The 27,628-nt window shown below is 47.8% G+C and overlaps 1 protein-coding gene, 3 non-coding genes and 1 pseudogene across 7 annotated transcripts; all 5 read left to right on the top strand.

Annotated features, from left to right (window-relative positions):
- Positions 1 to 195: 195 nt before the first annotated feature.
- Positions 196 to 3,121, top strand: LOC129525915 (large ribosomal subunit protein eL22-like; annotated as a pseudogene).
- A 6,367-nt stretch (positions 3,122 to 9,488) lies between these two features.
- Positions 9,489 to 9,561, top strand: TRNAF-GAA (transfer RNA phenylalanine (anticodon GAA)). The gene has a single exon. It is a non-coding gene; the product is annotated as a tRNA-Phe (tRNA).
- A 442-nt stretch (positions 9,562 to 10,003) lies between these two features.
- On the top strand, positions 10,004 to 10,075 carry TRNAD-GUC (transfer RNA aspartic acid (anticodon GUC)). The gene has a single exon. It is a non-coding gene; the product is annotated as a tRNA-Asp (tRNA).
- A 5,501-nt stretch (positions 10,076 to 15,576) lies between these two features.
- On the top strand, positions 15,577 to 15,648 carry TRNAA-UGC (transfer RNA alanine (anticodon UGC)). The gene has a single exon. It is a non-coding gene; the product is annotated as a tRNA-Ala (tRNA).
- Positions 15,649 to 22,146: 6,498 nt separating this feature from the next.
- UBC (ubiquitin C) lies at positions 22,147 to 25,782 on the top strand. 4 transcript variants are annotated; one of them, XM_019037947.4, is made up of 3 exons: positions 22,147 to 22,261; positions 22,666 to 22,841; positions 23,654 to 25,782. In XM_019037947.4, the coding sequence occupies exon 3, from the start codon at positions 23,657 to 23,659 to the stop codon at positions 25,712 to 25,714; it is 2,058 nt and encodes a 685-aa protein (XP_018893492.2). In that variant the 5' UTR covers positions 22,147 to 22,261; positions 22,666 to 22,841; positions 23,654 to 23,656; the 3' UTR covers positions 25,715 to 25,782. The 4 variants fall into 4 exon arrangements, with proteins under 4 accessions (XP_018893492.2, XP_063550540.1, XP_030872412.1 ...); XM_063694470.1 differs by having other exon boundaries at positions 22,182 to 22,841; positions 23,878 to 25,782; XM_031016552.3 differs by lacking the exon at positions 22,147 to 22,261 and having other exon boundaries at positions 22,391 to 22,841.
- The last annotated feature ends 1,846 nt before the right edge of the window (positions 25,783 to 27,628 follow it).

Below are 27,628 nucleotides of genomic sequence, written 5' to 3'. Positions count from 1 at the left end.
CAGCCTCCCTAGTAGCTGGGACTACAGGTGCCCGCCACCACGCCCGGCTAATTTTTTTGTATTTTTAGTAGAGCCGGGGTTTCACCGTGTTAGCCAGTGTGGTCTCGATCTCGTGACCTCGTGATGCGCCTGCCTCGGCCTCCCAAAGTGCTGGGATTACAGGAGTGAGCCACCGCGCCCGGCCGTTTCCTTGACTTTTAAAAGAAAAATTAGGTTGGTGTCCTGGAACATGGACAATGGCTATTTCTTCCAGTAATTGAAGATTATTAAGAACATGAACAACTAGTGTTTCATGAGCAAGTTCCTTACCTTTACTGTTAAATAGTTCTCGCTCAGCCTAATTTTTTCCAAATGTATGAGATACCCTGAAGGCATATTTAGAGTCAGTATAGATAGTTCCTACCTGGTTCTGTAAATATTTTAGGGCCTAAGTGCGAATAACTTGCAAGCTTGAGCAGACCAACTATTTGGTAATCTTCCTGATTTTACTTTTTTTAAGGTCTCTTTATCAATTACAGCATATCCATTATGTTGTGTCCTTTCAATCATCTAGGAGGAGCCAGGGTGGTCTCAAACTCCTGAGCTCAAGCAATCCCCGCGCCTTAGCCTCCCAAAGTGTTAGGATTACAGGTGTGAGCCACCTCGCCCAGCCTAATATCTTTATTATAGAAATAAGTTTTTAAATCACTAAGAAAAATTCAAAAAATATCAATAGATCACAATCAACAGGTAATGAATTTACAGAAGAGGAAAAATGATTCATTAATAAAACTTACAGAAAAGCTTGGCTCTTAGAAGTATTTAAATAAATGGAAGTAAAACACAAGTTACTACTTTCAACCCATGATGTTGTGAAAGTTGTCAGAATCAAAATGAAGTCATGGATGTTAAGTAAGTAAATAAATAAATAAATAAATAAACCCTGACAAATAGAACCAGGGAAGGCCATGAAGAGAGGGTTCCCGTGCTTGCAGGCCTGATAAAAGACTCTAGAAAAACCACAACCTTGCACAAACGCCTTCACGACCTTACACAAAAAAGACTACTGCAAGGACATCCGTCAAGCAGCTGCCTGTCCAGCCTCAGACTACGGTCACCTCTGTTATTGATCTTTGTAGCCAACCATAATTATGTCAGAACAATTATGTAATCCTCCTCCTTTTTTTCCTTTAAAAACATTTGTCTTCCTGCCGGGCGCGGTGGCTCACGCCTGTAATCCCAGCACTATAGGAGGCCGAGGCGGGAGGATCACGAGGTCAGGAGTTCGAGACCAGCCTGGCCAACATGGTGAAGCCCCGTCTCAACTAAACATACAAACATTAGCTGGGCATGGTGGCGGGCGCCTGTAGTCCCAGCTACTAGGGAGGCTGAGGCAGGAGAATTGCTTGAACCCAGGAGGCGGAGGTTACAGTGAGCCAAGATTGCACCACTGCACTACCAGCCTGGGTGACAGGGAGAGACTCCATCTCAAAACAAACAAACAAACAAATGTTGTCTTCTTTCTGCCTCCGCTATCGCCATGGCGCCCATGAAAAAGCTTGTGGTAAAGGGGGGCCAAAAAAAGGAAGCAGGTTCCAAAGTTCACTCTTGATCGCACCCACCCCGTAGAAGATGGAATCATGGATGCTGCCAACTTTGAGCAGTTTTTCCAAGAAAGGATCAAAATTAACGGAAAAGCTGGGAACTTTGGTGGAGGGGTAGTGACCATCGAAAGGAGCAAGAGCAAGACCAGCGTGACATCCAAGCTGCCCTTTTCCAAAAGGTATTTGAAATATCTCACCAAAAAATATCTGAAGAAGAATAATCTACATGATTGGTTGCGCGTAGTTGCTAACAGCAAACAGAGTTACAAATTACGTTACTTCCAAATTAACCAGGACGAAGAGGAGGAAAACGAGGATTAAATTTCATTTATCGGCCGGGCGCGGTGGCTCACGCCTGTAATCTCAGCACTTTGGGAGGCCGAAGCAGGTGGATCACGAGGTCAGAAGTTCGAGATCAGTCTGGCCAACATGGTGACAACCCTGTCTCTACTAAAGATACAAAAAATTAGCCGGGTGTAGTGGCGTGCGCTTGTAATCCCAGCTACTCGGGAGGCTGAAGCAGGAGAATTGCTTGAACCTGGGAGGCGGAGGTTCCACTGAGCCGAGATCACGCCATTGCACTCCAGCTTGGGTAACAAGTTGAGACTCCATCAAAAAAAAAAAAAAAAAAAAAAAAGGAAAAAGAAAAGAAAGAAAATGTTTGGAATGAGATAGAGATGGGGGTTGCACAACAGTGCGAATGTACCAAATGCCACTGAATTGCTCACTGTAAAAGAGATAGCTTTGGCCAGGGGCAGTGGCTCACACCTGTAATCCCAGCACTTTGGGAGGCCCAGGCGGGCGGATCACCTGAGGTCAGTAGCTCGAGACCAGCCTGACCAACATGGAGAAACCCCGTCTCTACTAAAAATAAAAATACAAAATTAGCCGGGCGTGGTTGCGCATCCCTGTAATCCCAGCTACTTGTGAGGCTGAGGCAGGAGAATCGCTTGAACCCGGAGACAGAGATTGCTGTGAGCCGAGATCGCGCCATTGCACTCCCGCCTAGACAAGAAGAGCGAAACTCCGTCTCAAAAAAAAAAAAAAAAACACCAAAAAAACAAAACAAAAAACAAAACAAAAAAACACACAAATATATAAAAATAAAATAAAATGGTTGGTTTGGGCCGGGTGCAGTGGCTCACGCCTATAATTCCAGCACTTGGTAAGGCTGAAGCAGGCAGATCACTTGAGGTAAAGAGTTCGAGACCAGCCTGGCCTCTACTAAAAAGCTCGTCTGTACTAAAAATTAAAAAATTGGCCAGACATGGTGGCGTGTGCCTGTAATCTCAGCTACTCGGAAGTCTGAGGCAGGAGAATCGCTTGAACCTGGGAGGCCGAGGCTGCAGTGAGCTGAGACTATGCCACTGCACTCCAGTCTAGGGGACAGAAAGACTCCATCTCAAAAAAAGAAAATAAATAAAATAATTGGTTTTGGCCAGGCGCATTGATTCATGCCTGTAATTGCCGCACTTTGGGAAGCCAAGGCGAGGGGATTGCTTGAGGCCAGGAGTTTGAGATATAGTGAGAACCCGATCTCTAAAGCTAGTTTTATGTTATGTGAGTTTCACCTCAATACAAAACAAACAAACAAAAACATTTACTTTCAAAAATGATCGGCCGGGCGTAGTGGCTCACGCCCGTAATCCCAGCACTTTGGGAGGCGGAGGCAATCAGATCACCTGAGGTCAGGAGTTTGAGACCATCCTGGCCAACGTGAAACCCTGTCTCTACTAAAAATACAAATTAAACAATTAGCTAGGTGGAAATTAGCTGGGTGGCCTGCAGTCCCAGCTACTTAGGAGGCTGAGGCAGGAGAATCGCTTGAACCTGGGAGGCAGAGGTTGCAGTGAGCCGAGATCACGCCACTGCACTCCAGCCTGGTGACAGAGCGAGACTCCGTCTCAAAAAAAAAAAAGCCTAAGCCTAAGCCATGTTTGGAGAAGACAAGAATGGAATGGGAAGGATGGAGCTATAAATGGCTTCAGCCTTTTCAGAAACTGCTTCGAGATCCCACACTCGGACTTCATAATCTATATATGGAATTTTGCCTTTAGTGAACAACTCTTAAATACAAAAGGAAAAACCTATGCAGAAACAACCTAAATAGCCACAGATCAGAAGATAGTTAAATGAATTGCTCTATGTCAGGTGGTGAATAGCACGTGCCAATTTAAACTGATGTGAATTTTTTTTGTTTTGTTTTGTTTTTTGTTTTTTTGAGACAGAGTCTCGCTCTGTCGCCCAGGCTGGAGTGCAGTGGCATGATCTTGGCTCACTGCAAGCTCCGCCTCCCAGGTTCACGCCATTCTCCTGCCTCAGCCTCCCGAGTAGCTGGGACTACAGGCACCCGCCACCACGTCCAGCTAATTTTTTTGTGTTTTTTAGTAGAGACGGGTTTCACCGTGTTAGCCAGGATGGTCTCGATCTCCTGACCTCGTGATCTGCCCGCCTTGGCCTCCCAAAGTGTTGGGATTACAGGCCTGAGCCGCCGCACCCGGCCAAACTAATGTGAATTCTTTTAAAATGCCTCTAAATGGTGTTGGGCATGGTGGCTCAAGCCTGTAATCCCAGCAGCTTGGGAGCCGTAGGCAGCGGGCGGACGGGAATCACCTGAGGTCAGGTGTTCAAGACCAGCCTGGTCAACGTGATGAAACCCCGTCTCTACTAAAAATACAAAAATTAGCCTGGCGTGCTGACGGGCACCTGTAATCCCAGCTACTCGGGTGGCTGAGGCAGGAGAATTGCTTGAAACCAGAAGGCGGAGGTTGCAGTGAGCGGAGATCGTGCCACTGCACTCTAGCCTGGGCGACAAGAGGGAAACTCCATCTCAAAAATAAAAATAAAAATAAAGCCTCTAAATGTTTAATTTTTTTCTTAACACATGGAATTGATTACAAACTAATTTGTCTCATGGGGTGAAAAAACATTTATCTTTTTTTTTTTTTGAGATGGAGTTTCACTCTTGTCGCCCAGCCTGGAGTGCAATGGCGTGATCTCCTGCCTCAGCCTCCCGGTAGCTGGGATTACAGGCATGCGCCACCACGCCTGGCTAATTTTGTATTTTTAGTAGAGACGGGGTTTCTCCATATTGGTCAGGCTGATCTCGAACTCTGGACCTCAGTTAATCCACCCCGTCTCAGCCTCCCAAAGTGCTGGGATTACAGGCGTGAGCCACCGCGCCCAGCCCCAAAACAGTTATCTTAAGTTCAGTAATTCCTTCCATTTCATTTGATTTCTTATTCTCTTGTGAAACTAAAATTGATGTTGCTGCCTTTTGTTAAAAATAAAGCTGGGTGCAGTGGCTCATGCCTATAATCCCAGCACTTTGGGAGGCTGAGGTGGGCAGATCATGAGGCCAGGAGTTCGAGACCAGCCTGGCCAACATAGTGAAACCCCGTCTGTACTAAAAATACAAAAAATTAGCCGAGCACGATGGCGAGCACCTGTAATCCCAGCTACTCAGGAGGCTGAGGCAAGAGAATCACTTGAACCCAGGAAGTGGAGGTTGCAGTGAGCCAAGATCACGCCATTGCACTCCAGCCCAGCCGACAGCATGAGACTCCGTCCCAAAAAAAAGATTAAAAATAAAATATATAATCTGATTCCATTTTAATACAATAAATCTGTCAATCTCTCATGCTCTCTGTATATATCCACTGCAGAGAGGCTTAGAATGGTGTTCAATTACTATCCATGAGGGATATTTCTAAGAAGAAGGATATGGATGCTTATTAGTTCACATTTTCATACTTTTCTATGATTCTTGATACTGAGCTTTTTTTTTTTTTTGAAATGGAGTCTTGCTCTGTCACCAGGCTGGAGCGCAGTGGTGTGATCTCGGCTCACTGCAACCTCCACCTCCCGGGTTCAAGTGATTCTCCTGCCTCAGCCTCTCGAGTAGCTGGGACTACAGGCGCGGCCACCACGCCCAGCTAATTTTTTTGTATTTTTAGTAGAGACAGGGTTTCACCATGTTGGCCACGATGTTATCGATCTCCTGACCTCGTGATCCACCCACCTCAGCCTCCCAAAGTGCTAGGACTACCGGCATGTGCCACCACACCTGGCTAATTTTTGTATTAGAGATGGGGTCTCACTATGTTGCCCAGGCTGGTCTTGAACTCCTGGGCTCAAGTGATCCACCCACCTTGGCCTCTCAAAGTGCTAGGATTACAGGTGTGAGCCACCACACCCAGCCTCATATTTTGCTTAAAAAAAAAAAATCAACTCATGAAAATGAAATATGTGTGCTGGGCATGGTGGCTCACACCTGTAATCCCAGCACTTTGGGAGGCTGAGGCGGGTCGGTCACCTGAGGTCAGGAGTTTGAGACCAGCCTGGCCAACGTAGTGAAACCCCGTCTCTACTAAAAATACAAAAATTAGCCAGATGTGGTGATGTGCGCCTGTAGTCCCAGCTACTCAGGAGGATGAGGCAGGAGAACCACTTGAATTCCAGAAGGCAGAGGTTTCAGTGAGCCAAGATCCTGCTACTGCACTCCAGCCCAGAAGACAGAGCGAGACTCCATCTCAAAAAATAAAAATAAAAAAAAATAAAAAAATATGTGATTGGTAATTGTAGTGGGATGAATAGTGACCCCTTACAAGATATATCTGCCCAGAACCTCAAAAGGTGACCTTACTTGGAATCCAAGTGTCTTTAAAGAGGTAATTAAGGGAGAGAGCTCAAATGAGTCGATTCTGGATTAGGGTGGATCCTAAATCCCATGACATGTGTCCTTATAGGAGACAGCAAACGAAAAAGCAGGCCATTTATGGTAGCTGACACCTGTAATCCCAGAACTTTTGGAGGCTGAGGTGGGAGGATGGCTTGAGCCTGGGAGTTGGAGACCAGCCTGGGCAGCATATTGAGACCCCCATTTCTACAAAAAATATAACAACAACAACAACAACAAACATAAAGAAAGAAAAGGGGAAAGTACACAGAGGCATGGAGAGGAAGGCTATGTGAAAAAGTGGGCAGAGAGTGCAATGATGAAACTACACGACAAAGGACACCAAGGCCACCACTAGAAGCTGGGGGTGGGAGGTGGCATGGGACAGTTTCTTCCCCAGAGCCTCCAGAAGGAACAAGCACTGCTGAGCCCTTGATTTTGGACTCAGGTCTTCAGAACTGTGACAGAATAAATTTCTGTTGTTTTAAGCCACTCAGTTTGTGGTGATCTGTTACTGCAGCATTAGAAGCCATTAAGTGATTAAGTAATTAAGACCTGGCAACTTGTTTATCCAACAAATATTCATTTACAGCCTCCTATATGCAAAGCACTGAGCTGATACATTATCAAGTGAGAAAAATAGGGCATTGGTTGTAAGAACTGAATCATTTGAGAAAAAACTATGGGGAACAAAACAAAATGAGTAAGTCATTTTTAAAAATATTAGAAATTGCCAGGAGACTCCAGTTTTCCCTTCTCAATTTCTTTAGCAACACACATTTTCGGAACACACACCTTGGTTTGGGATTGCTGCAGACTGAAGAGCCGGATGGACACCAAAGCCCACTCCTTCTCTCACAGGCTCAGAGCTGGATGTGCTGCATTGCTGGCCTAGCTGTCTGGAGCTGGATCTAGCCAGACCTGATATCCATGTCAGAAATGAATACACAATGCTGGGCCCCCCCAAAGGCCATTTGCCATGCTCTTGTGGGAGGATCTTTAGAAGGGGCTCTATTCTTGACAGGGAGGGAGTGAAGAATTTCAGAAGAGAGACAATGTGAAATCTTTCCACTCTTTCGGAAAATCCAGCCACAGTGAGTAGGGTGGAAGGTGTATTAGTCTCCTCAGGCTGCCATAACAAAATACCACAGGCTGGGGAGGGGCTTGAGATACAGAAACGTATTTTCTCACTTTTCTGGAGGCTGGAAGTCTAAGATCTAGGTGCTGGCAGGCTTGGTTTCTTCTGAAGCCTCTCTTCTGGGCTTGCGAATGGCTGCCTCCCTGCCGGGTCCTCACATGGTCATCCCCCTGCATGTGTGTCTGTGTCCTAATCCTAATCTCCTCGTCTTTCGAGGACAACAGTCATATTGGATTAGGGCTTCCCCTAATGACCTAATTTTAACTTAATCACATCTTTAAAGGCCCTATCTCCAAATACGGTGACATTCTGAGGAACTGGGTGTTAGGGCTTCAACATACAGACTTTGGAGGGATAGAATTCAGCCCATGACACCAGGTTTGAGGACTCTTAAGGGGACTCCGGTTTGCTCCAGGAAGTTCAGGAAATTGGCTGACCCAGTGCATCCATTTGGAAGTGTAGTGGGCATCTCAAAACGTAACATACCTGTGACCGAAGTCTTGATTTCCTTACTCACTCTGAGGCACCTGCCCTCGGGCAAGAGCATCACCATCCATCCAGTAGCCCAGACAGCCGCTGGGTGTCATCCTTCACCCCCCTTTCTTTCCCCTTTCCTATATGAAATCCATCAACAAGTCCTCCCACCCTCCTTCTGAAGCCAGTCTCAAATTCGTCCCTTCATCAACACCTCCAACTGCCTCCTCGCTGGACTTCCTGCTTCCACTCTGGCTGGCCAGTCCATTCTCCACCCAGCAGCCGGGGTGACTTTGCAGATGGAAATCATCTCACTCCCCCATGGCTTTCCAAGATCCAGGGCACCCAGGCTCATCTCCTAGGCCTCCAAAGATGGCGAGATCTGGTCTCCGCCCCACATTCAGACTTTGCCCCCTCCCCTCACTCCTCTTCCCCTCCACCTCTTCCATCATGACTTCTTTCTGTCCCTCTGACAAGCCAACCTGGTTTCAACCTCAGGACCTTTGTACTAGCTGTTCCCTCCGTCTGTGATGCTCTTCCTCCAGGTCTTCCCGTGGCTCTTCAGTCTTCTGGTCTTCTCAGATCTTCCCTTCTCTTGCTGCCCCCACAGTGCAGGTATTTTATTTTTCTTAGCATTTACTATTATGTGGACTTATTTTGTTGTTGTATTTGGCTTTTTTTTTTTTTAATAAGATAGGGAGCTCACTATTTTGCCCAGACTGGTCTCGAATTCCTACCCACAAGCGAGTCTGCTTTCACCTGGGCCTCCCAAAGCTCTGGGATTACTAGCTTGAGCCCCCGCACCTGGCCTGTTAATTGTATTTGTTGATGGGTCAGACGATTATTAGGTGCTCGGCGAATGCTTCTTGAATGACTTCAGGTCATGAGGCACTTCCTGATTCTCTCCCGGACAACACCCGCACCGTCCAACCGCCCACTTCCCAAAGCGAAGAGCCCAGTCTGGATGCCAACCTGTTGACGTCTTCCCGCTTGGAAGCTGAGCAGGTGCTCACAAGCATGGAGGCCACACTCGGAGGCCGGATCTGAGTCACTCCCTGCCCGAGGAACGCTGCGTTCCGGCCGACGCGTCCTCCCGTAGGCCCTGGCGAGGTCAACATCCTTGCCACGCCTCGCGCTGCTTGCGGAGCTGCGCCCAGGGGATGACCTTTTTCCTTTGCGCGGAGAAGGGGGCTTGAGAAACCCGAGCTCTGAACCAGGTGGGATTCATTCATTCACGCATGCATTCATTCATGTAGTCAGTCAGTCAGTCAATCAGTCAACAAATATTTGTCAAGCCCCCACAATGTGCTAGGCACTGTTCTAGGTACTGAGGGACACAGCGGTGCCCGAGGTAGACAAGGTTCCTGCTCGTCTTGTGTTTGTCATGCTTGCTGGGGAGACAGACAAGGAAAATGATAAAGTTAACAATAAATAGTAAGGGCTGGGCCATGGCGGGAGATGTGATCAGAGAAGGCTTCTCAGAAGTCGTGGCCTTGACAGACGAACAGGCCACCGCACGCAGTCCCTGCTGAACCTGCATTCCCAGCGTCTGTGTCAAAGACCCGGGGCGGCAAAACCACCAGGAGGATAAAAGAGCATCTAGCCTACAACGGTTGCCGAAATAGCTCAGTTGGGAGAGCGTTAGACTGAAGATCTAAAGGTCCCTGGTTCGATCCCGGGTTTCGGCAGCTCTTCTTTTTCCTTCCCCCTGGGGGGAAAAAGGAGGTGCATAGACGAAGCCGATTCCTTCCAGTTGATCAAAGGCTTTTACTTTCTATATTTAAGAAAGCCCCGAGCAGTGTCCGCGAGGAGCCAGAGGGAAAGGAAACTCCCCCGCCACTCTGCGATTGGGGGGTCAAGTTTTTCCCGTCTCCACCTCCTTCATGTCTCAAATGCACAGTTGTTGATGCCTGTTTGTTCATTTTTGCTTTCTGTTTTTTAACGTCTGCTTTCTGAACTCTCGTGGCAAAATCAAAGACTGAGCAGGAAACGATCGCCTTAAAATGGCATGAAGTCAAGTCGGACCTGTTGTTTTGTGGGAAATACAAGATATTTAATTCTTTGGAAGGTGTTTAGGGAAAGCTACATTTACCTTAAGGCAGTCATTTGAAGGACTCACATCATGGGCGGTCCTCGTTAGTATAGTGGTGAGTATCCCCGCCTGTCACGCGGGAGACCGGGGTTCGATTCCCCGACGGGGAGACCAAGTGTATTTTTACCATTCTTCCGTGTTTTTCCTTACTCTTCCTATGAAGAATAAACCCGGCAGGTAAACGGGACTCTGGTTCTGTGGTTGTCTCTGGCCTCGCTGCGTGTCACACAGCTACAGGACAGCAAGAAAAAGGCAGTGCTCGCATGTGGAAGTGTTCATCCATTTCCTTCTTTTTTTTTTGAGACCATTTCTTTTTTTTTTTTTTTTTTTCTGAGACAGAGTCTCGCTCTGTCTCCCAGGCTGGAGTGCAGTGGCCCGATCTCAGCTCACTGTAACCTCCGCCTTCCGGGTTCAAGCGATTCTCCCGCCTCAGCCTCCCAAGCAGCTGGGACTACAAGCGTCCACCACCACCGCCGAGTAATTTTTATATTTTTAGTAGAGACGGGGTTTCACCATGTTGGCCAGGCTGGTCTCGAACTCCTGACCTTGTGATCTGCCCGCCTCGGCCTCCCAAAGTGCTGGTATTACAGGCGTGAGCCATTTCGCCCGGCCTAGAGACCATTTCTTTCTTTCTTTTTTTAAGTCGGAGTTTTGCTCTGTCACCAGGCTGGAGTGCAGTTGTGTGATCTCAGCTCACTGCAACCTCCACCTCCTGGGTTCAAGCGATTCTCCTTCCTCAGCCTCCCGAGTAGCTGGGATTACAGGCACGCGCCACCAGGCCCAGCTAATTTTTGTATATTTGGTAGAGATGGGGTTTCACCGTTTTGGCCAGGCTGGTCTCGAACTCCTGACCTCTGGTGATCCTCCTGCCTCGGCCTCCCAAAGTGCTGGGATTACAGGCCTGAGCCACCGTGTCTGGCCATGTTCATCCATTTCTTGCACCCCTCCTGCAAACTGTTTGGTTTATGTAATGGTTTCTCAGAATAAGATTATCAGCTTCCGAGGCCAGGAACTGCTCCTTCTGCTTCCGTCTTAAGATTTGCTCCAGCCCCGAGGGAGGGCCCTTGGAAAATGTTGATAGATTTGAGACGTTTTCTTGTCTTTAGGCAGTTGCAGACTCAGCTTCCTGAATACAGCTATCACCTTTCCCAGACGCTTATCTTTTGTTAACTTTCCATATTCATTTTACAAATATTTACTGAGTACCTATTATGTGCCAGGCACGGTTCTAGGCAGCAAAACAGAGAAGGTGCTGCCCTGTTGAGATTACCACCTAGTGAAGGACCTGGCATTGAAAAAATAGGATAAAATGGGTAAATGCCATGAAGAAAAACCAGGCAAACCAGAGGTATGGGATAGGGAGTGAGTGGGATTCACAGGCCCCTTTAGAGAGGTGGTCAGGGAGGCCTTTCTGCAGTGGTGGCATTTGAACCAGGACCAGGAAAATGAGAAAGAGCCAACCATAAGAAGAGCTGGAGGCCGGGCACGGTGGCTCACGCCTGCAATCCCAGCACTTTGAGAGGCAGAGTTTGAGACCAGCCTGACCAACATGGAGAAACACCGTCTCTACTAAAAAATACAAAATTAGTTGGATGTGATGGCACATGCCTGTAATCCCAGCTACTTAGGAGGCTGAGGCAGGAGAATCACTTGAACCCAGGAGGCAGAGGTTGCAGTGAGCCGAGATCGCGCCATTGCACTCCAGCCTGGGCAACAAGAGCAAAACTCTGTCTCAAAAAAAAAAAAAAAAAAAAAGAACTGGGAACAGCATTCTAGGCAGAGGGAACAGCAAGTGCAAAGGCCCTGAACTGGGAAGAAACAGTGAGGAAGCTGGTGTGACAGAAGCACCCATGGAAGAGGAGAGGGAGGACGGAGGAGTGGGGCAGAAGGAGGTGAAGTCAGAGCAGCCCTCAGAGGCCGGATTACATCGTACCTTGAAGGGATATGGAGGGCAGGAGGTATGGGTTTGATTCTGAGAGTTTCATGCAGAGAGAAACATTCAGGTTTGTTTGAGCAGTGCCTTCTGGCAGCCAGGTGGGTGGGCACAAGAGGAAGCAGGGGCACTTGCGGACTGAGAACAACCCGTGGGCTTGCTCCTCAACCACATCCAAAATGATGCCACCTATGGCGCCATCCTGCTCTTCTGCTGCCAGGGTCTCTCTCCCGTGGCTCCCACTTAGGCTGGGGAAATGAGGTCAGAGGATGGTTTACACGGTGGTCCCTATTCCTCATCTCCCCACTGCCCTCCTGCTCTCCCCCATCTCTCCAAAACGGGTCAGCAAAGCATCACGCCAGGCTGAATAGAAGAGGCAACTGCCCTCCAGCAGAGTCCTATGATAATAACACATTTATAAAAGCCAGACCCACATTTCACAGTTCCTGCCTTCTATTTATTTATTTATTTATTTATTTGAGACGGAGTTTTGCTCTTGTTGCCTAGGCTGGAGTGCAGTGGTGCAATCTCGGCTAACTGCAACCTCCGCCTCCTGGGTTCAAGTGATTCTCCTGCCTCAGTCTCCTGAGTAGCTGGGATTACAGACCCGTGCCACCATGACCAGCTAATTTTTTGTATTTTTAATAGAGACGGGGTTTCCTCATGTTGGCCAGGGTGGTCTTGAACCCCTGACTTCAGGTGATCCACCCATCTCGGCCTTCCAAAGTGCAGGGATTACAGCTGCGAGCCAGTGCACCTGCCCTTATTTATTTATTTAATTTTGAGAGAGGGTCTTGCTCTTTCGCCCAGGCTGGAGTGCAGTGGTACAATCTCAGCTCACTGCAGTCTTGACCTCCCAGACTCAAGAGATCCTCCTGCCTCAGCCTCCTGAGTGGGGGTGGGGTGGGGTGTCTCACTGTGTTTCCCAGGCAGGTCTTGAACGCCTGGGCTCAAGCAATCCTCCCACCTTGGCCTCCTAAAGCACTGGGATTATGGACCTGAGCCACTGCACCCAGCCCAGAGCCTGTGCTTTCTACCAGGCACTATTATACATATTTTATGTGTAACTCATTAAATTGTCACAACAACCAGATGAGGTAGGTACACTGAAATCTCTTTCACAGATGAGGCCCAGAGGTTAGGTGATGCAATCACAGCTGCTGTGTCCAGCACTTCTCGCCCCCAGGCTACTAACTTTTCTGACAGTTTTGCATGGTCTTTGGCTAGGAAGAGTTTCAAGTGCCAACAGCTGTCAGGGAACTGTGGAGAACGAGGTGGCAGGACATTTTTGATGCAAGCTTTCCTTATCACAATAAGTGTCTATTTCCAGCCAAGAAATCTCAAGGCTGATGGAAAGAGGTATAGCCTTCAGTTTTCCGCCCTCTCCTAGCTTCTCACCCATTCTTTCCCCAAGGAACAGCTTTTTGATGACCTGAAGGACACCAAACATTGTGACTTCTCTCCCCTGGTGTGCTTAAGAAACCCTCTGGAAGAGAGATGCAAATTCACAGTTAAAGAATGGCTCTTAGGGCCGGGCACGGTGACTCACGCCTGTAATCCCAGCACTTTGGGAGGCTTGGGGTGGGGGCGGGCGGGGGGGGGCAGGGGGCGGATCACGAGGTCAGGAGTTTGAGACTAGCTTGACCAACATGGTGAAACCCCGTCTCTACTAAAAATACAAAAATTAGCTGGGCGTAGTGGTGCACGCCTGTAATCCCAGCTACTCAGGAGCCTGAGGCAGGAGAATCATTTGAACCCGGGACGCGGTGGCTGCAGTGAGCCAAGATCCCGCCACTGCACTCTAGCCTGGGCGACATAGCGAGACTCGGTCTCAAAAAAACAAACAAACAAACAAACAAAAAGAATGGCTCTTTTCGGTGGGCAATTGTAAAGAGACTCCTTCCTCCAAGCCAAAGCCCTCATTCTGGGAAGTGGATCTGTTTCTTTTCAGTTTGCTGATTTTTATATTCAGACGGATTTTTTTTTTTTTTTTTTTTTTTTTAGATGTGGTCTCCCTCTGTCTCCCAGGCTGGAGTGCTGTGGGGTGATCTTGGCTTACTGCAACCACTACCTCCTGGGCTCCAAAAATCCTCTGGCCTTAGCCTCCCGAGTAGCTGGGACTACAAGCGCTCGCCACCACATCCGGCTAATTTTTTGTATTTTTGGTAGAGACGGGGTTCACGCCATGTTGGCCAGGCTGGTCTCAAACTCTTGGCTTCAAGTGATCCGCCGACCTCTACCTCTCAAAGTGCTGGGATTACAGGCATGAGCCATGGCGCAGGGCCATAATAGTTCTTTTGGGAGGAAAAAAGGTCTTCCAGCTAATATGCAAACCTCAAAGTCACTGAAGGTTGGTATGGTTTTAAAGGATGAGAAATCAGAGGTTTCTGGGTGAAGGTACAATCAAGCCAATGCCCTTATTTATTGGAAAGAAACTCGATTTTCCTTCTCTTCTGTCTGTGAAGAGGAACATTTAAGAATGAGTCAGTTTACATTTGTTCCTTGGTTCTGGTATCCGCTAGAATTTTAGTTGCAAGGTTATGAAGAGCTAACCTACTTGGGAAACATAAAACAATTTTTTGTTGTTGTGGTGGTTTTGCTAAACTCTAACACTCACTTAAACACACAAAAGTTTAATTTAGAAAATATCCTTGGCTGGGCGCAGTGGCTCACGCCTGTAATCCCAGCACTTTGGGAGGCCGAGGCAGGTGGATCACCTGAGGTCAAGAGTTCGAGACCAGCCTGGCCAACATGCTGAAACCCCCCCCCACCCCCCCATCTCTACTGAAAATACAGAAATTAGCAGGTGTGGTGGTGCACGCCTGTAGTCCCAGCTACTCGGGAAGCTGAGGCGGGAGAATCACTTGAACCCAGGAGGCAGAGGTTGCAGTGAGCCCAGATCATGCCACTGCACTCCAGCCTGGGCGACAGAGCAAAACTCTGTCTCAAAACAAACCAACCAACCAAAAACTAAAAGCCTCTCGCACTCCCGTGTGTATTGCAGCTTTATTCATAAGTGCCTAGATATGTCCGTCAACAGATACATGGATAGAGAAAATGTGTACATACGCAATAGAATACTATCCGACCTTAAAAAAATGCAAAACAAAATGAAATCCTGTCATTTTTCCTCTACGAAACAAAAATAAAAACATGGCTAAGTTTGGGCGACATTACATAAAGTGAAATAAACCGGGCACAGAAAGATAAATACTGCATGATCTCACTCACATGCGGAAGCTGAAATAGTTGGTCTCACAGAGAGAATAGTGGTTACTGCAGGTAGTGAAGGTGGGGGGAGGTGGGATAGCCAAAGGGGGGTTACTGGATACAAAAGTACAGCTGAATAGGAGGAATAAGTTCCAGTGTCCCTATAGGGTGAATACAACAACTTATTGTACGTTTTCAAATAGCTGGAAGCGTGGATTTTTAATGTCTCACAGCACAGAGAAATGATACATGTTTGAAGGGATGGATGTGGTCATTGCCCTGATTTGAACATTACAAATTGTGTACATAGATCACAACATCACACCACACCTCATAAATGTGCACAATTGTTATGTGTCCAAACAATAATAAAAACCAAAAATAAAAATGAAACACGTGGAAACAGGAAAAACACCTTTAAGAATAGAGTACAGCAAGGACTTCCAAAAGCAAGCGCAAGAAAGGGAGGGGGATGTAGCTCAGTGGTAGAGCGCATGCTTTGCATGTATGAGGCCCCGGGTTCGATCCCCGGCATCTCCATTGCAGTTTTGTTGATTTCTGTATTCGTTTTGGTCCGTGGTTCTTTATCATTGAAGTGCCATGGATGTGATTATCATAAGTATTGTGATTCCAGGCACTACTTGGAGCTTAGATTTTCACACCAGGTGTGATCTTCCCATTCTGAAATCTCTAATGTTTCAAATGCACATGAGTTAGAAGAGGCTGATGGGAGTAATCAGCAGAAAAGTGTTAAGGCAAAACCTGACTCGATGACTGAAACCACAGCAAAAGTGAGCAGGACGATCATTTGGGGAGTGTACACCACATCTCGTGCCACTGTGATTGTACTGCACTGGCCTCGAGGGCTGTTGACGCATTCTTGGCCATCAGGGGGCAAGTGTGTAAGTTGCTGGAAGGTCTGGGCCCCCCTGTTTGCCATCTCACTCCTCCTCTGCACTGCCACGAACCACCTCATTTGCATGGGAGGAACCCAAAAGCAAACTCGCATCCCAGCGGGGCTTTGCTCTCTGCTTCCTCAGCAACACGTCTCCACGGCTGTAATGCAAGTGCAATTTACATTTATATTCATACACTGTGTTCCGGGGTGAGCAGGCCTATGCAAACCTACCCCAAAGGGCAAGGGAGCTGAGAGGCCAAAGAAAGGGGTTGACAAACCCAGTTTCTCAGGAAAAAACATTTATTAGGGACTTACCAACAGAAGCCATAGTCTCAGGGTGGTCATCAGAGGATATAAGGTTTGCTGCGCCATAACCCCCGACCCAGGGCTTCTATACCATAGGGAAGGAATATGTAGGACAATTAAAGTTGACCCCTCAAGCAAGGCAAGAATGTTATGTGAATCCGCATAAGGGAAGGATTTATGATCTAGGTTGTTCTGATCTAAGGGCAGAATTTATGGTAACAGTAAAGTAGAAATCTTAGAGACCTTCCTGGAAGAGGCATTAATCAGAAGTTATCTTGGTGGATTAGCAACCAAGATGGAGTTGCTTTCACCTCCACTGTGTTTCTGTATTTTATCACTGAAAGCAAAAGATGGTGGCTCAGGCCTGTAATCCCAGCACTTTGGGAGGCATGAGGCAGGAGAATTGCTTGAGGCCAGGAGTTTGAAAGCAGCCTGGGCAACAAAGGGAGACCTTGGCTCGGAAAGGAAAGGAAAGGAAGGGGAAGGGGAAGGGGAAGGGAAAGGGGAAGGGGAGGGGAGGGGAGATTCATTTACTTGCATGAATGATCTTTAGGCAAAAATAAATACATAAAAATAAATTATATTTTTTAAAGTTTAACCAGTTCCCAGCTCTCTAAATAATAATAAGAATGAAAGAAGGGATTCAGCTGCATTCTGTGGTACAGTTCTTTGCAATTATAATGAATTCCTCACCTGTCAGCCCCTTTCTTTCATTTGACTTGACTTCATGTTTTAAATGGTAAAAGCGTCTAATCCTAGATCTAGAGCTTTCATTTTTGAGATGAGGAAACTGAAACTTGCGAACTGACTCACCAGTTAGGTGGTGACGCATTGGTGACAGCTTGTTTCTAATGAGCTTCAGGAAAGGTTATTTCTCCCTAAATGTCAACAAGGTTTTAGGGGAAAATCGTTGGAGATAATTTCTGAAGTCATCAGGCCTAACACAAAACTTACATGCTTCTGTAACTGCCCAACAGTTTCTCCTTGCCCGCTGCCTAGACAGAGCCCATTTATTAAGACGGAAACTGTGATCCGCCCACCTCAGCCTCCCGAAGTGCTGGGATTACAGGCGCAAGCCACCTCGCCCTGCCATAATAGAGAACGTTTAATTCACACACAGCTGGCAGTGTGGGAGACGGGAGTTTTACTATTACTCAAATCAGTCTCCCTGAAAACTCAGGGACTGGAGTTTTGAAGGATAATTTGGTGTGTAGGGAGGTCGGGAAATCGGGAGTACTGATTGGTTGGGTCGGAGATGAAATCACAAGGAGTCGAAGCTGTCCCTTTGCCCTGAGTCAGTTCCTAGGTGGGGGCCACAAGACCAGATGAGCCAGTTTATCAATCTGGGTGGTGTCAGTTGGCCCACTGAGTGCAGAGTATGCAAAATATCTCAAGCACTGGTCTTAGGTTTTACAATAGTGATGTTATCCTCAGGAGCAATTTCAGCATGGACAGAATCTTGCAGTCTCCAGCTGCGTGACTCCTAAACCATAATTTGTAATCTTGTGGCCAATTTGTTAGTCCTGCAAAGCAGTCTAGTGCGCAGGCAGGAAGGTGGCTTGTTTTAGGAAAAGGCTGTTATCACCTTTGTTTCAAAATTAAACTATAAACTAAGCTCCTCCAAAGTCAGTGCAGCCTACACCTAGGAATGAACAAAGACAGTTTGGAGGTTAGACGCAAGATGGAGTCAGTGAGGTCAGATCTCTTTCACTGTAATAATTTTCTGTTATGACTTTTGCAAAGGCAGTTTCACTTCTGTTTTACTTTGTTTCTTCTTTTGTTTGTTTATTTATTTATTTATTTTGCTTGAGACAGGGTCTGTTTCTGTTGCCCAGGCTGGAGTGCTGTAGTGCAATCACAGCTCACTGCAGCCTCAAACTCCTGGGCTCAAGTGATCCTCCCACCTCATCCTCCTGAGCAGCTGGAACTACAGGCACGCACCACCGCCTGGCTAATTTTTGTTTATTTTGGTAGAGACAGGGTTTCACCATGTAGCTCAGGCTGGTGTTTAACTCCTGGGCTGAAGTGACCCTCTCACGTTGGCCTCCCAAAATGCTGGGATTACACGTGTAGGCCACCATGCCTGGCTATTTTTTTCAATATTTTTTATTTTTATTTTTTATTTCTTACTATGACCCCACACTTATATGACATTACTTTGTACCTTATAATTAAATATTTCAGCCAGGCACATTAGCTCACGTCTGTATTCCCAGCCCTGTGGGAGGCCAGGGCAGGAGGATCACTTGAGCCCAGGAGTTCAAGACCAGCCTGGGCAACATGGTGAAACCCCCATCTCTTATTTTATTTTTTGGAGAGTCTCATTGTCACCCAGGTTGGAGTGCAGTGGCACGATCTCGACTCACTGCAACCTCTGCCTTCAGGGCTCAAGTGATTCTCCTGCCTCAGCCTCTGGAGTAGCTGGGATTACAGGCGTGAGCTACCACACCTGATAACTTTTGTATTTTTAGTAGAGATGGAGTTTCAGCATGTTGGACAGGTTGGTCTCGAACACCTGACCTCAGGTGATCCACCGGCCTCAGCCTCCCAAAGTGCGAAACCCTCCTCTCTACAAAAAATGCAAAAATTAGGTGTGGTGGCGCATACCTGTAGTCCTACCTACACAGAAGGCTGAGGTGGGAGGATCACCTGAGCCGGAACATCCAGGCTGCAGAGTGAGCCGTGATCATACCACTGCATGACAGAGCGAGATACTGTTTCAAAAAACAAAGAAACAAAGCCAAATATTTCTACTAGTGCATGACAAGGGAAAAAAAATACCGCAGGGAGTTGTTATTGTTAAAGGTTGGTGTTAGGAATTGGAGCTTCCTAGAAATACTCTTTGAAAAAAGTGCTTTTTCAACTATTAAATTTTATTTTACCCTTAAACAAAGCTTATTATATGAGGTCACACGAGTTATCAAATTCATAGAGACAGAATGTAGAATGGTGGATGCCAGGGGCTGGTGGGAGGGAGAAATGGGGAGTTAGTTTTTCATGGGGACAGAGTTTGTTTTGCAAGACGAAAAGAGCTCCAGAAATGGCTTGGTGGTGATGGCTGATGCACAATACTGAATGTATGTCATGCTACAGAAATGTACACTTAAGAATGGTAAATTTTATATGTATTTTACCACAATTTTAAGACAAAACCAAACAGCGACACAAACAAAGCCCAAATAGGTTAAATAACTTCCTAATGTTCCTAAAGTAGGCAAATTTGGAGACTAGCTAAGTCCGGTTTTGACTGCTGAGATGAATGGGTTATTTTTAAGCTGGAGCGGTTTGTGTTCCACCACACAGTTATACAGCACAAGCAGAAACAGGAAGAAGAACACATTCCCTAGGTTTTTTTTTTTTATTTCCTGTTTGCCAGGCCTCTAACCTGCAGGCGTCCTTGACAACCTTTTATGGTTATATAAGCGATGACAAAGCAAGGCAAACCCTTCCCACCACCTCTCTGATTCCACCCTTTTTCTTGGGGGAAACAAGTTTGTTGACCCTCACTCATGCTCTCAGACAGTTTCATGGGGCTGGATTAAGTCACATACAAGGTGGTGAATTTCAGAAGGGGGAACTGAATCCTTAGGGGGAGGGGAAAAACGAAGGCGAAGGAGCAGGCGCTGATCCACCCCCGCCCTCCCCAGCTGCAGCCCAGCACCCCGGCCCTTTGTGAGCTCAGCTCATCACATGCTCCCTTCCGCCTGCCAATCCCGCCCTGTTGCTGGGCCTCTGTCCCCTCTCCATTGGTGCCAGCTCTGAAGCAATGTTTTCTGGGGCGCCTGCAAAGGACGGATCTGTGGGTGGAACGAACTGAAAACGGATCCAGTGACTCATCCCGATTCTTGCACATTCTAGCACATCGCATTCTAGGTCAGCAGGGTTTAGGTTTTAAGAGCGTGACTTGATACCTGACTCCTGAGTCCAAGTGGGACATTCAGACTTTGGGAACCCTTTCGGAAAATAGAAAAGCAGTTGTTGCAACAACAAAAATCCTTTGTAGGACAGGGTTTCTTAATTTCAGCACTATTAATATGTTGGGTCTGATAATTCTTTGTTGTGGGGGACTGTCCCTCATAGAATGTTCAATGGCGTCCCTGGTGTCTACCAACAGTGCTAGTATTAGTAGTAGCACCCCCTAACCTCCCCTGAGTTGGGATAACCAAGAATATCTCCAGATATTGCCAAATGTCCCCTGAAAGAGCAAATCACTCCTTGTTGAGAACCATTGTTGTAGAGAAACATCAGACACCTGCGTTTTGGGAGGCCATTTTCTTTTCCCTTCCCTGTCACCTCAGTGACTTTGGAGAAAGGTTTATTTCTGTTTGCTTCAATAACCATTTAAGTCAGGGAATGCTGGGGTGTTTTCAATAATTTTTTTCTGCTAGAGACAACATTGGTTTCTCTTTGCAGCTAACCTTTGGCCCATTACCCACCCTACCCTCATCCCCTCTTCTTCCTTTTTCCTCCTCCTGTCCTCCTCTCCCTCCCCTGCCTCTGCAGTCAGGGCTGTTTTTTCTCTGTACCTTTTGGACTCTGAAAAAAGCTATGTCACAAAGCTGGTGACTCAGCCTTTAAACAACATGAATCACGAGGCTTGCAGCAGAGTAACAGCCAAAAGCAACCAGGGCGTGGTTGAAAGCCAGGCCTGGTCACCTCAGAAAGAATCTCAGCTTTTTAATCCCTTCAAAACTCCTTCCCGAAATCTAGGGGAAAAACAAAAAACAAAAACTTTGCAGAAATGTGTATTGGAAATCACTGGGGTATCCTGCCAATCCTGGAAAATGACACTTTTATTATTCGTTTTAATTTCCCGGTAACACATGAATTCATTCTCTTTAAAATGTTAAAAATTAGAGATGTCAAAGTCTGTTTTGAACAATGCACAGATCTTGGATTTTCATAAATACACACAAACATGGGTTACCATGGAAAATATATAGCAGGTTCATTTTGCTTTGATGCATATTTTAAGTGTGCCGTTTAAATAATGTAATGTTCATAACTTAAAACAAGAATGCAGCCTTTTCCTAATGGCAAAATATTTTTCAGTTGGTGGCCTCTTTTTCTCTTTTTTTGAAGCTTTCAAGGGTAGAAATCAAAATAGCCTCCCTACCTCCAATACATTTGTAGAAACAGGGACTATTTGTAGAAGAGTCCAGAAGGAACAGTGGCTGGGAAATTGAGGGCATGAGGGAGACTTTTCACTGTACACTTTAAAAAGACACATTTTAAAAATCTCACCATGTTCGTATATTTTAAAACATTTTTAAAATATACTGAAGAAATGACACGTAGGGATCACAAAATAGGTTGTGGTAAAAATTTAAAAAGCTGGCTGGTGATGCTTTTCTCCCCACTTTTATCAAAATAGAATTGCCCTGTAGAATTACATTTCATATTTGACACCCTACCCTGCACTGAAATAGGGCTGGGATTCTATTCCTGTCTTTTAAAATCTCCGGTTTAAATGGGTCCGATTATTGAATGGATCCTGCTTACAATAATCGTACCCATTGAAACCAGAGAAATTTCCATGCCTCCCTGTTGGCATCAAGTAGGACATTTCCATACCTGGCCCTCAGAATGTACAGGAAGGTGAAAGAACAGTCTAGAAGGATGTCGTTCGCTCAGCCTTGGGTTCCAGCTAAAATAAAACTGTGTGGGGTTTCCGCCTCTTTTTTCCAAATTTAACCTGGACGCCCAGCTCCTCTGCAGTGTCTCCCCTGGAAAGTTCTCGAGCGTTCCCCAGCTTTAGGGCCACGCCCGCCCTGAGATCTGCCGAGTCATTGTCCTTGTCCCGCGGCCCGCAGCGGGGGATGGGCGCGGCCCCGGGAGCCCCCCGCGACCGGCCTGGGAGGCTCAGGGAGGTTGAAGCGGGCTGAGCAAAGGAAGCCCCGTCATTACCTCAAATGTGACCCAAAAATAAAGACCCGTCCATCTCGCAGGGTGGGCCAGGGCGGGTCAGGAGGGAGGGGAGGGAGACCCCGACTCTGCAGAAGGCGCTCGGTCCGTGCCCCACGTCCGCCGAACGCGGGGTTCGCGACCCGAGGGGACCGCGGGGGCTGAGGGGAGGGGCCGCGGGGCCGCGGCTAAGGAACGCGGGCCGCCCACCCGCTCCGGGTGCAGCGGACTCCGCGCCGGGTTTTGGCGCCTCCCGCGGGCGCCCCCCTCCTCACGCCGAGCGCGGCCGCGTCACTGCGAAGGGCGCAGCGAGCGTCCTGATCCTTCCGCCCGGACGCTCAGGACGGCGGCCCGCTGCTCATAAGACTCGGCCTTAGAACCCCAGTATCAGCAGAAGGACATTTTAGGACGGGACTTGGGTGACTCTAGGGCACTGGTTTTCTTTCCAGAGAGCGGAACAGGCGAGGAAAAGTAGTCCCTTCTCGGCGATTCTGCGGAGGGATCTCCGTGGGGCGGTGAACGCCGATGACTATATAAGGATGCGCCGGGTGTGGCGCAGCTAGTTCCGTCGCAGCCGGGATTTGGGCGGTAGTTGTTGTTTGTGGATCGCTGTGATCGCCACTTGGTGAGTAGCGGGCTGCTGGGCTGGCCGGGGCTTTCGTGGCCGCCGGGCCGCTCGGTGGGACGGAGGCGTGTGGAGAGACCGCCAAGGGCTGTAGTCTGGGTCCGCGAGCAAGGTGGCCCTGAGCTGGGGGTTGGGGGGAGGGCAGCAAAATGGCGGCTGTTCCCGAGTCTTGAATGGAAGACGCTTGTGAGGCGGGCTGTGAGGTCGTTGAAACAAGGTGGGGGGCATGGTGGGCGGCAAGAACCCAAGGCCTTGAGGCCTTCGCTAATGCGGGAAAGCTCTTATTCGGGTGAGATGGGCTGGGGCACCATCTGGGGACCCTGACGTGAAGTTTGTCACTGACTGGAGAACTCGGTTTGTCGTCTGTTGCGGGGGCGGCAGTTATGGCGGTGCCGTTGGGCAGTGCACCCGTACCTTTGGGAGCGCGCGCCGTCGTCGTGTCGTGACGTCACCCGTTCTGTTGGCTTATAATGCAGGGTGGGGCCACCTGCCGGTAGGTGTGCGGTAGGCTTTTCTCCGTCGCAGGACGCAGGGTTGGGGCCTAGGGTAGGCTCTCCTGAATCGACAGGCGCCGGACCTCTGGTGAGGGGAGGGATAAGTGAGGCGTCAGTTTCTTTGGTCGGTTTTATGTACCTATCTTCTGAAGTAGCTGAAGCTTCGGTTTTGAACTATGCGCTCGGGGTTGGCGAGTGTATTTTGTGAAGTTTTTTAGGCACCTTTTAAAATGTAATCATTTGGGTCAATATGTAACTTTCAGTGTTAGACTAGTAAATTGTCCGCTAAATTCTGGCCGTTTTTGGCTTTTTTGTTAGACAATGCAGATCTTCGTGAAGACTCTGACTGGTAAGACCATCACCCTCGAGGTCGAGCCCAGTGACACCATCGAGAATGTCAAGGCAAAGATCCAAGATAAGGAAGGCATCCCTCCTGACCAGCAGAGGCTGATCTTTGCTGGAAAACAGCTGGAAGATGGGCGCACCCTGTCTGATTACAACATCCAGAAAGAGTCTACCCTGCACCTGGTGCTCCGTCTCAGAGGTGGGATGCAGATCTTCGTGAAGACCCTGACTGGTAAGACCATCACCCTCGAGGTCGAGCCCAGTGACACCATCGAGAACGTCAAAGCAAAGATCCAAGACAAGGAAGGCATCCCTCCTGACCAGCAGAGGTTGATCTTTGCCGGAAAGCAGCTGGAGGATGGGCGCACCCTGTCTGACTACAACATCCAGAAAGAGTCCACCCTGCACCTGGTGCTCCGTCTCAGAGGTGGGATGCAGATCTTCGTGAAGACCCTGACTGGTAAGACCATCACCCTCGAGGTCGAGCCCAGTGACACCATCGAGAACGTCAAAGCAAAGATCCAAGACAAGGAAGGCATCCCTCCTGACCAGCAGAGGTTGATCTTTGCTGGAAAGCAGCTGGAAGATGGGCGCACCCTGTCTGACTACAACATCCAGAAAGAGTCCACCCTGCACCTGGTGCTCCGTCTCAGAGGTGGGATGCAGATCTTCGTGAAGACCCTGACTGGTAAGACCATCACCCTTGAGGTCGAGCCCAGTGACACCATCGAGAACGTTAAAGCAAAGATCCAAGACAAGGAAGGCATCCCTCCTGACCAGCAGAGGTTGATCTTTGCCGGAAAGCAGCTGGAAGATGGGCGCACCCTGTCTGACTACAACATCCAGAAAGAGTCCACCCTGCACCTGGTGCTCCGTCTCAGAGGTGGGATGCAGATCTTCGTGAAGACCCTGACTGGTAAGACCATCACCCTCGAGGTCGAGCCCAGTGACACCATCGAGAATGTCAAGGCAAAGATCCAAGACAAGGAAGGCATCCCTCCTGACCAGCAGAGGTTGATCTTTGCTGGAAAGCAGCTGGAAGATGGGCGCACCCTGTCTGACTACAACATCCAGAAAGAGTCCACCCTGCACCTGGTGCTCCGTCTCAGAGGTGGGATGCAGATCTTCGTGAAGACCCTGACTGGTAAGACCATCACCCTCGAGGTCGAGCCCAGTGACACCATCGAGAACGTCAAAGCAAAGATCCAAGACAAGGAAGGCATCCCTCCTGACCAGCAGAGGTTGATCTTTGCTGGAAAGCAGCTGGAAGATGGGCGCACCCTGTCTGACTACAACATCCAGAAAGAGTCCACCCTGCACCTGGTGCTCCGTCTCAGAGGTGGGATGCAGATCTTCGTGAAGACCCTGACTGGTAAGACCATCACCCTTGAGGTCGAGCCCAGTGACACCATCGAGAATGTCAAGGCAAAGATCCAAGACAAGGAAGGCATCCCTCCTGACCAGCAGAGGTTGATCTTTGCCGGAAAGCAGCTGGAGGATGGGCGCACCCTGTCTGACTACAACATCCAGAAAGAGTCCACCCTGCACCTGGTGCTCCGTCTCAGAGGTGGGATGCAGATCTTCGTGAAGACCCTGACTGGTAAGACCATCACCCTCGAGGTGGAGCCCAGTGACACCATCGAGAACGTCAAGGCAAAGATCCAAGACAAGGAAGGCATCCCTCCTGACCAGCAGAGGTTGATCTTTGCCGGAAAGCAGCTGGAAGATGGACGCACCCTGTCTGACTACAACATCCAGAAAGAGTCTACCCTGCACCTGGTGCTCCGTCTCAGAGGTGGGATGCAGATCTTCGTGAAGACCCTGACTGGCAAGACCATCACCCTCGAGGTGGAGCCCAGTGACACCATCGAGAATGTCAAGGCAAAGATCCAAGACAAGGAAGGCATCCCTCCTGACCAGCAGAGGTTAATCTTTGCTGGGAAACAGCTGGAAGATGGACGCACCCTGTCTGACTACAACATCCAGAAAGAGTCCACTCTGCACTTGGTCCTGCGCTTGAGGGGGGGTGTCTAAGTTTCCCCTTTCAAGGTTTCAACAAATTTCATTGCACTTTCCTTTCAATAAAGTTGTTGCATTCCCAATTGGTGTTTTTTTTTTTTTTTAAAGTTTATTTTGCATTAGACTGGGTGAAGGGGATCAAGGTTTTCGGTCTACAAATGTTCCTGTGGTAACGGTGAAATGTCAGTGAAAGGGGTGGCCTTAATACAGTATGAACTGTAGAAGGTGGGTGCAAATAAAAGCCAGCTTCAAGATCAGCTTGGCCAACGTGGTGAAACCCTATGTCTACTGAAAATACAAAAAAGGCAGGTGTGGCAGTGAGTGCCTGTGATTCCAGCTTACGTGGGAGGCTGAGGCAGGAGAATCCCTTGAATCTACGAAGCAGAGGTTGCAGTGATCTGAGATAACTGCCACTGTACTCCAGCTGGGGTGACAGCAAGACTCAAAAAAAAAGTTATTGGGAGATGGAAGTATTTTGCATATGTAGATTTGCTTATAAGTTAACTTTAAAAGTACTGGTTTGTGGGTGATGCGTAAGGTAACGGAATGGGAGAATTACTGGAACACCAGGAAAGAGGAATTTTAAAAGGTGGGAGTGATGGGGTAACTGAAAGGATGCTTTAAGTACATAGGTCTATATAAATGCACATTGAGCTGCATAGACAGTCATGGGATCAAATTTTAAGAGGATGTGGAAGGTAAAAAAAGGCATAGCTACCAAGGCGTGGAAAAGGAATTAGTGGTTAGAGAGTGAGCTATTCGTTGAAACAATTGCGTTCTTGAAACAATTCTTGCTGGTAAAATGTCACATTTTATGTGACTACAGGTGGAGGATTGGCACATAACCTAACCAGTGGGGGAAACAATTGACCTCTGGATGTGTCCAAGTGTATAGTAGCATTTGCCCAATCGAGTGGTCCTGGTGAGGTGTTAATGTCGACTAGAGCCAAAGGTGGAAGTTGCAGGGAAACTGCTTTAGTACAAGGGTGGACACCAGGCAGTCATCCAGAGGCCCATTAAAGGCCTTGGAATGTTTTTCCCAAGGAGAAGCACTCCCTCTTCTCTCGCCTAAAGTTTTAGGGGATTCATGAACAGCTGCTGTGGAATAGTTTCATGTCCCTAGCAATTGTAAAGCAACTGAGGGTGGCTTAAACCAGTTTTAGCTTTAGGGTTAGGGTTACTGGACTAAAATTTGAGAAATTCATAAATCTTAAGGAAATCCATTGTGAGTTTTCATTATGAGTGCATCCAATGTATAATTTCCATGACCCTCCCATGCGAGTGAGCATGTGAATCAGGAAACGTTACAAGAACCCAACAAACTCAACCACTACTAGACAGGCGATCACTTCCAGTCAGTATGCAACTTTCTGTGTAATTTTAGTTCCCATTAAAATCTGGATGACCTTAGCGTAAGGTAAAAATACCTTGAATAGTGTCTTAAAGATGTACACTTGGTGTCAGGCATTGTAACGTTGATAAATCTGTGTCAGTTGCTTTTTGAAAACTTCAAAGCTGCATCAAATACAAGAAAGGCCATGGCTGCTAAAGCTGTTGAAGATGTGGGATGGAACTGGGTCACATTGGTGTTAACAGCGTTGTGCAGAGCCGGCAGGATCTTGGTGTGAGCGAACATTAGTCTATTTAATAAAGCTGTGTGAATGTTGTAGAGGTGAGGATGCTCACTTGAAAACTCACTGAAGAACACTTGGCCCCTTGAACTAAAGTGCTTCTATCAAGTTCAGTGAGAAATTCCGAATTACAAGCACAGGTACTAGAAAAGTTTTGAAAAGCAGTATAGAGCAACATAAGCACATTCATAAAATTAGTGATGTAGAAAGTGAAATTTCCACGTATGGTCACTCCCAGAGAAAAAAAAATACGTTTATTCACCTTTTTTAAAAATAGGGGATTTCAGGCCGGGTGCGG

The sequence above is a fragment of the Gorilla gorilla genome, chromosome 10 (assembly GCF_029281585.2).
Source record: "Gorilla gorilla gorilla isolate KB3781 chromosome 10, NHGRI_mGorGor1-v2.1_pri, whole genome shotgun sequence".
Taxonomy (NCBI): Eukaryota; Metazoa; Chordata; class Mammalia; order Primates; family Hominidae; genus Gorilla; species Gorilla gorilla.
This window is presented reverse-complemented; position numbering and strand designations above follow the sequence as displayed.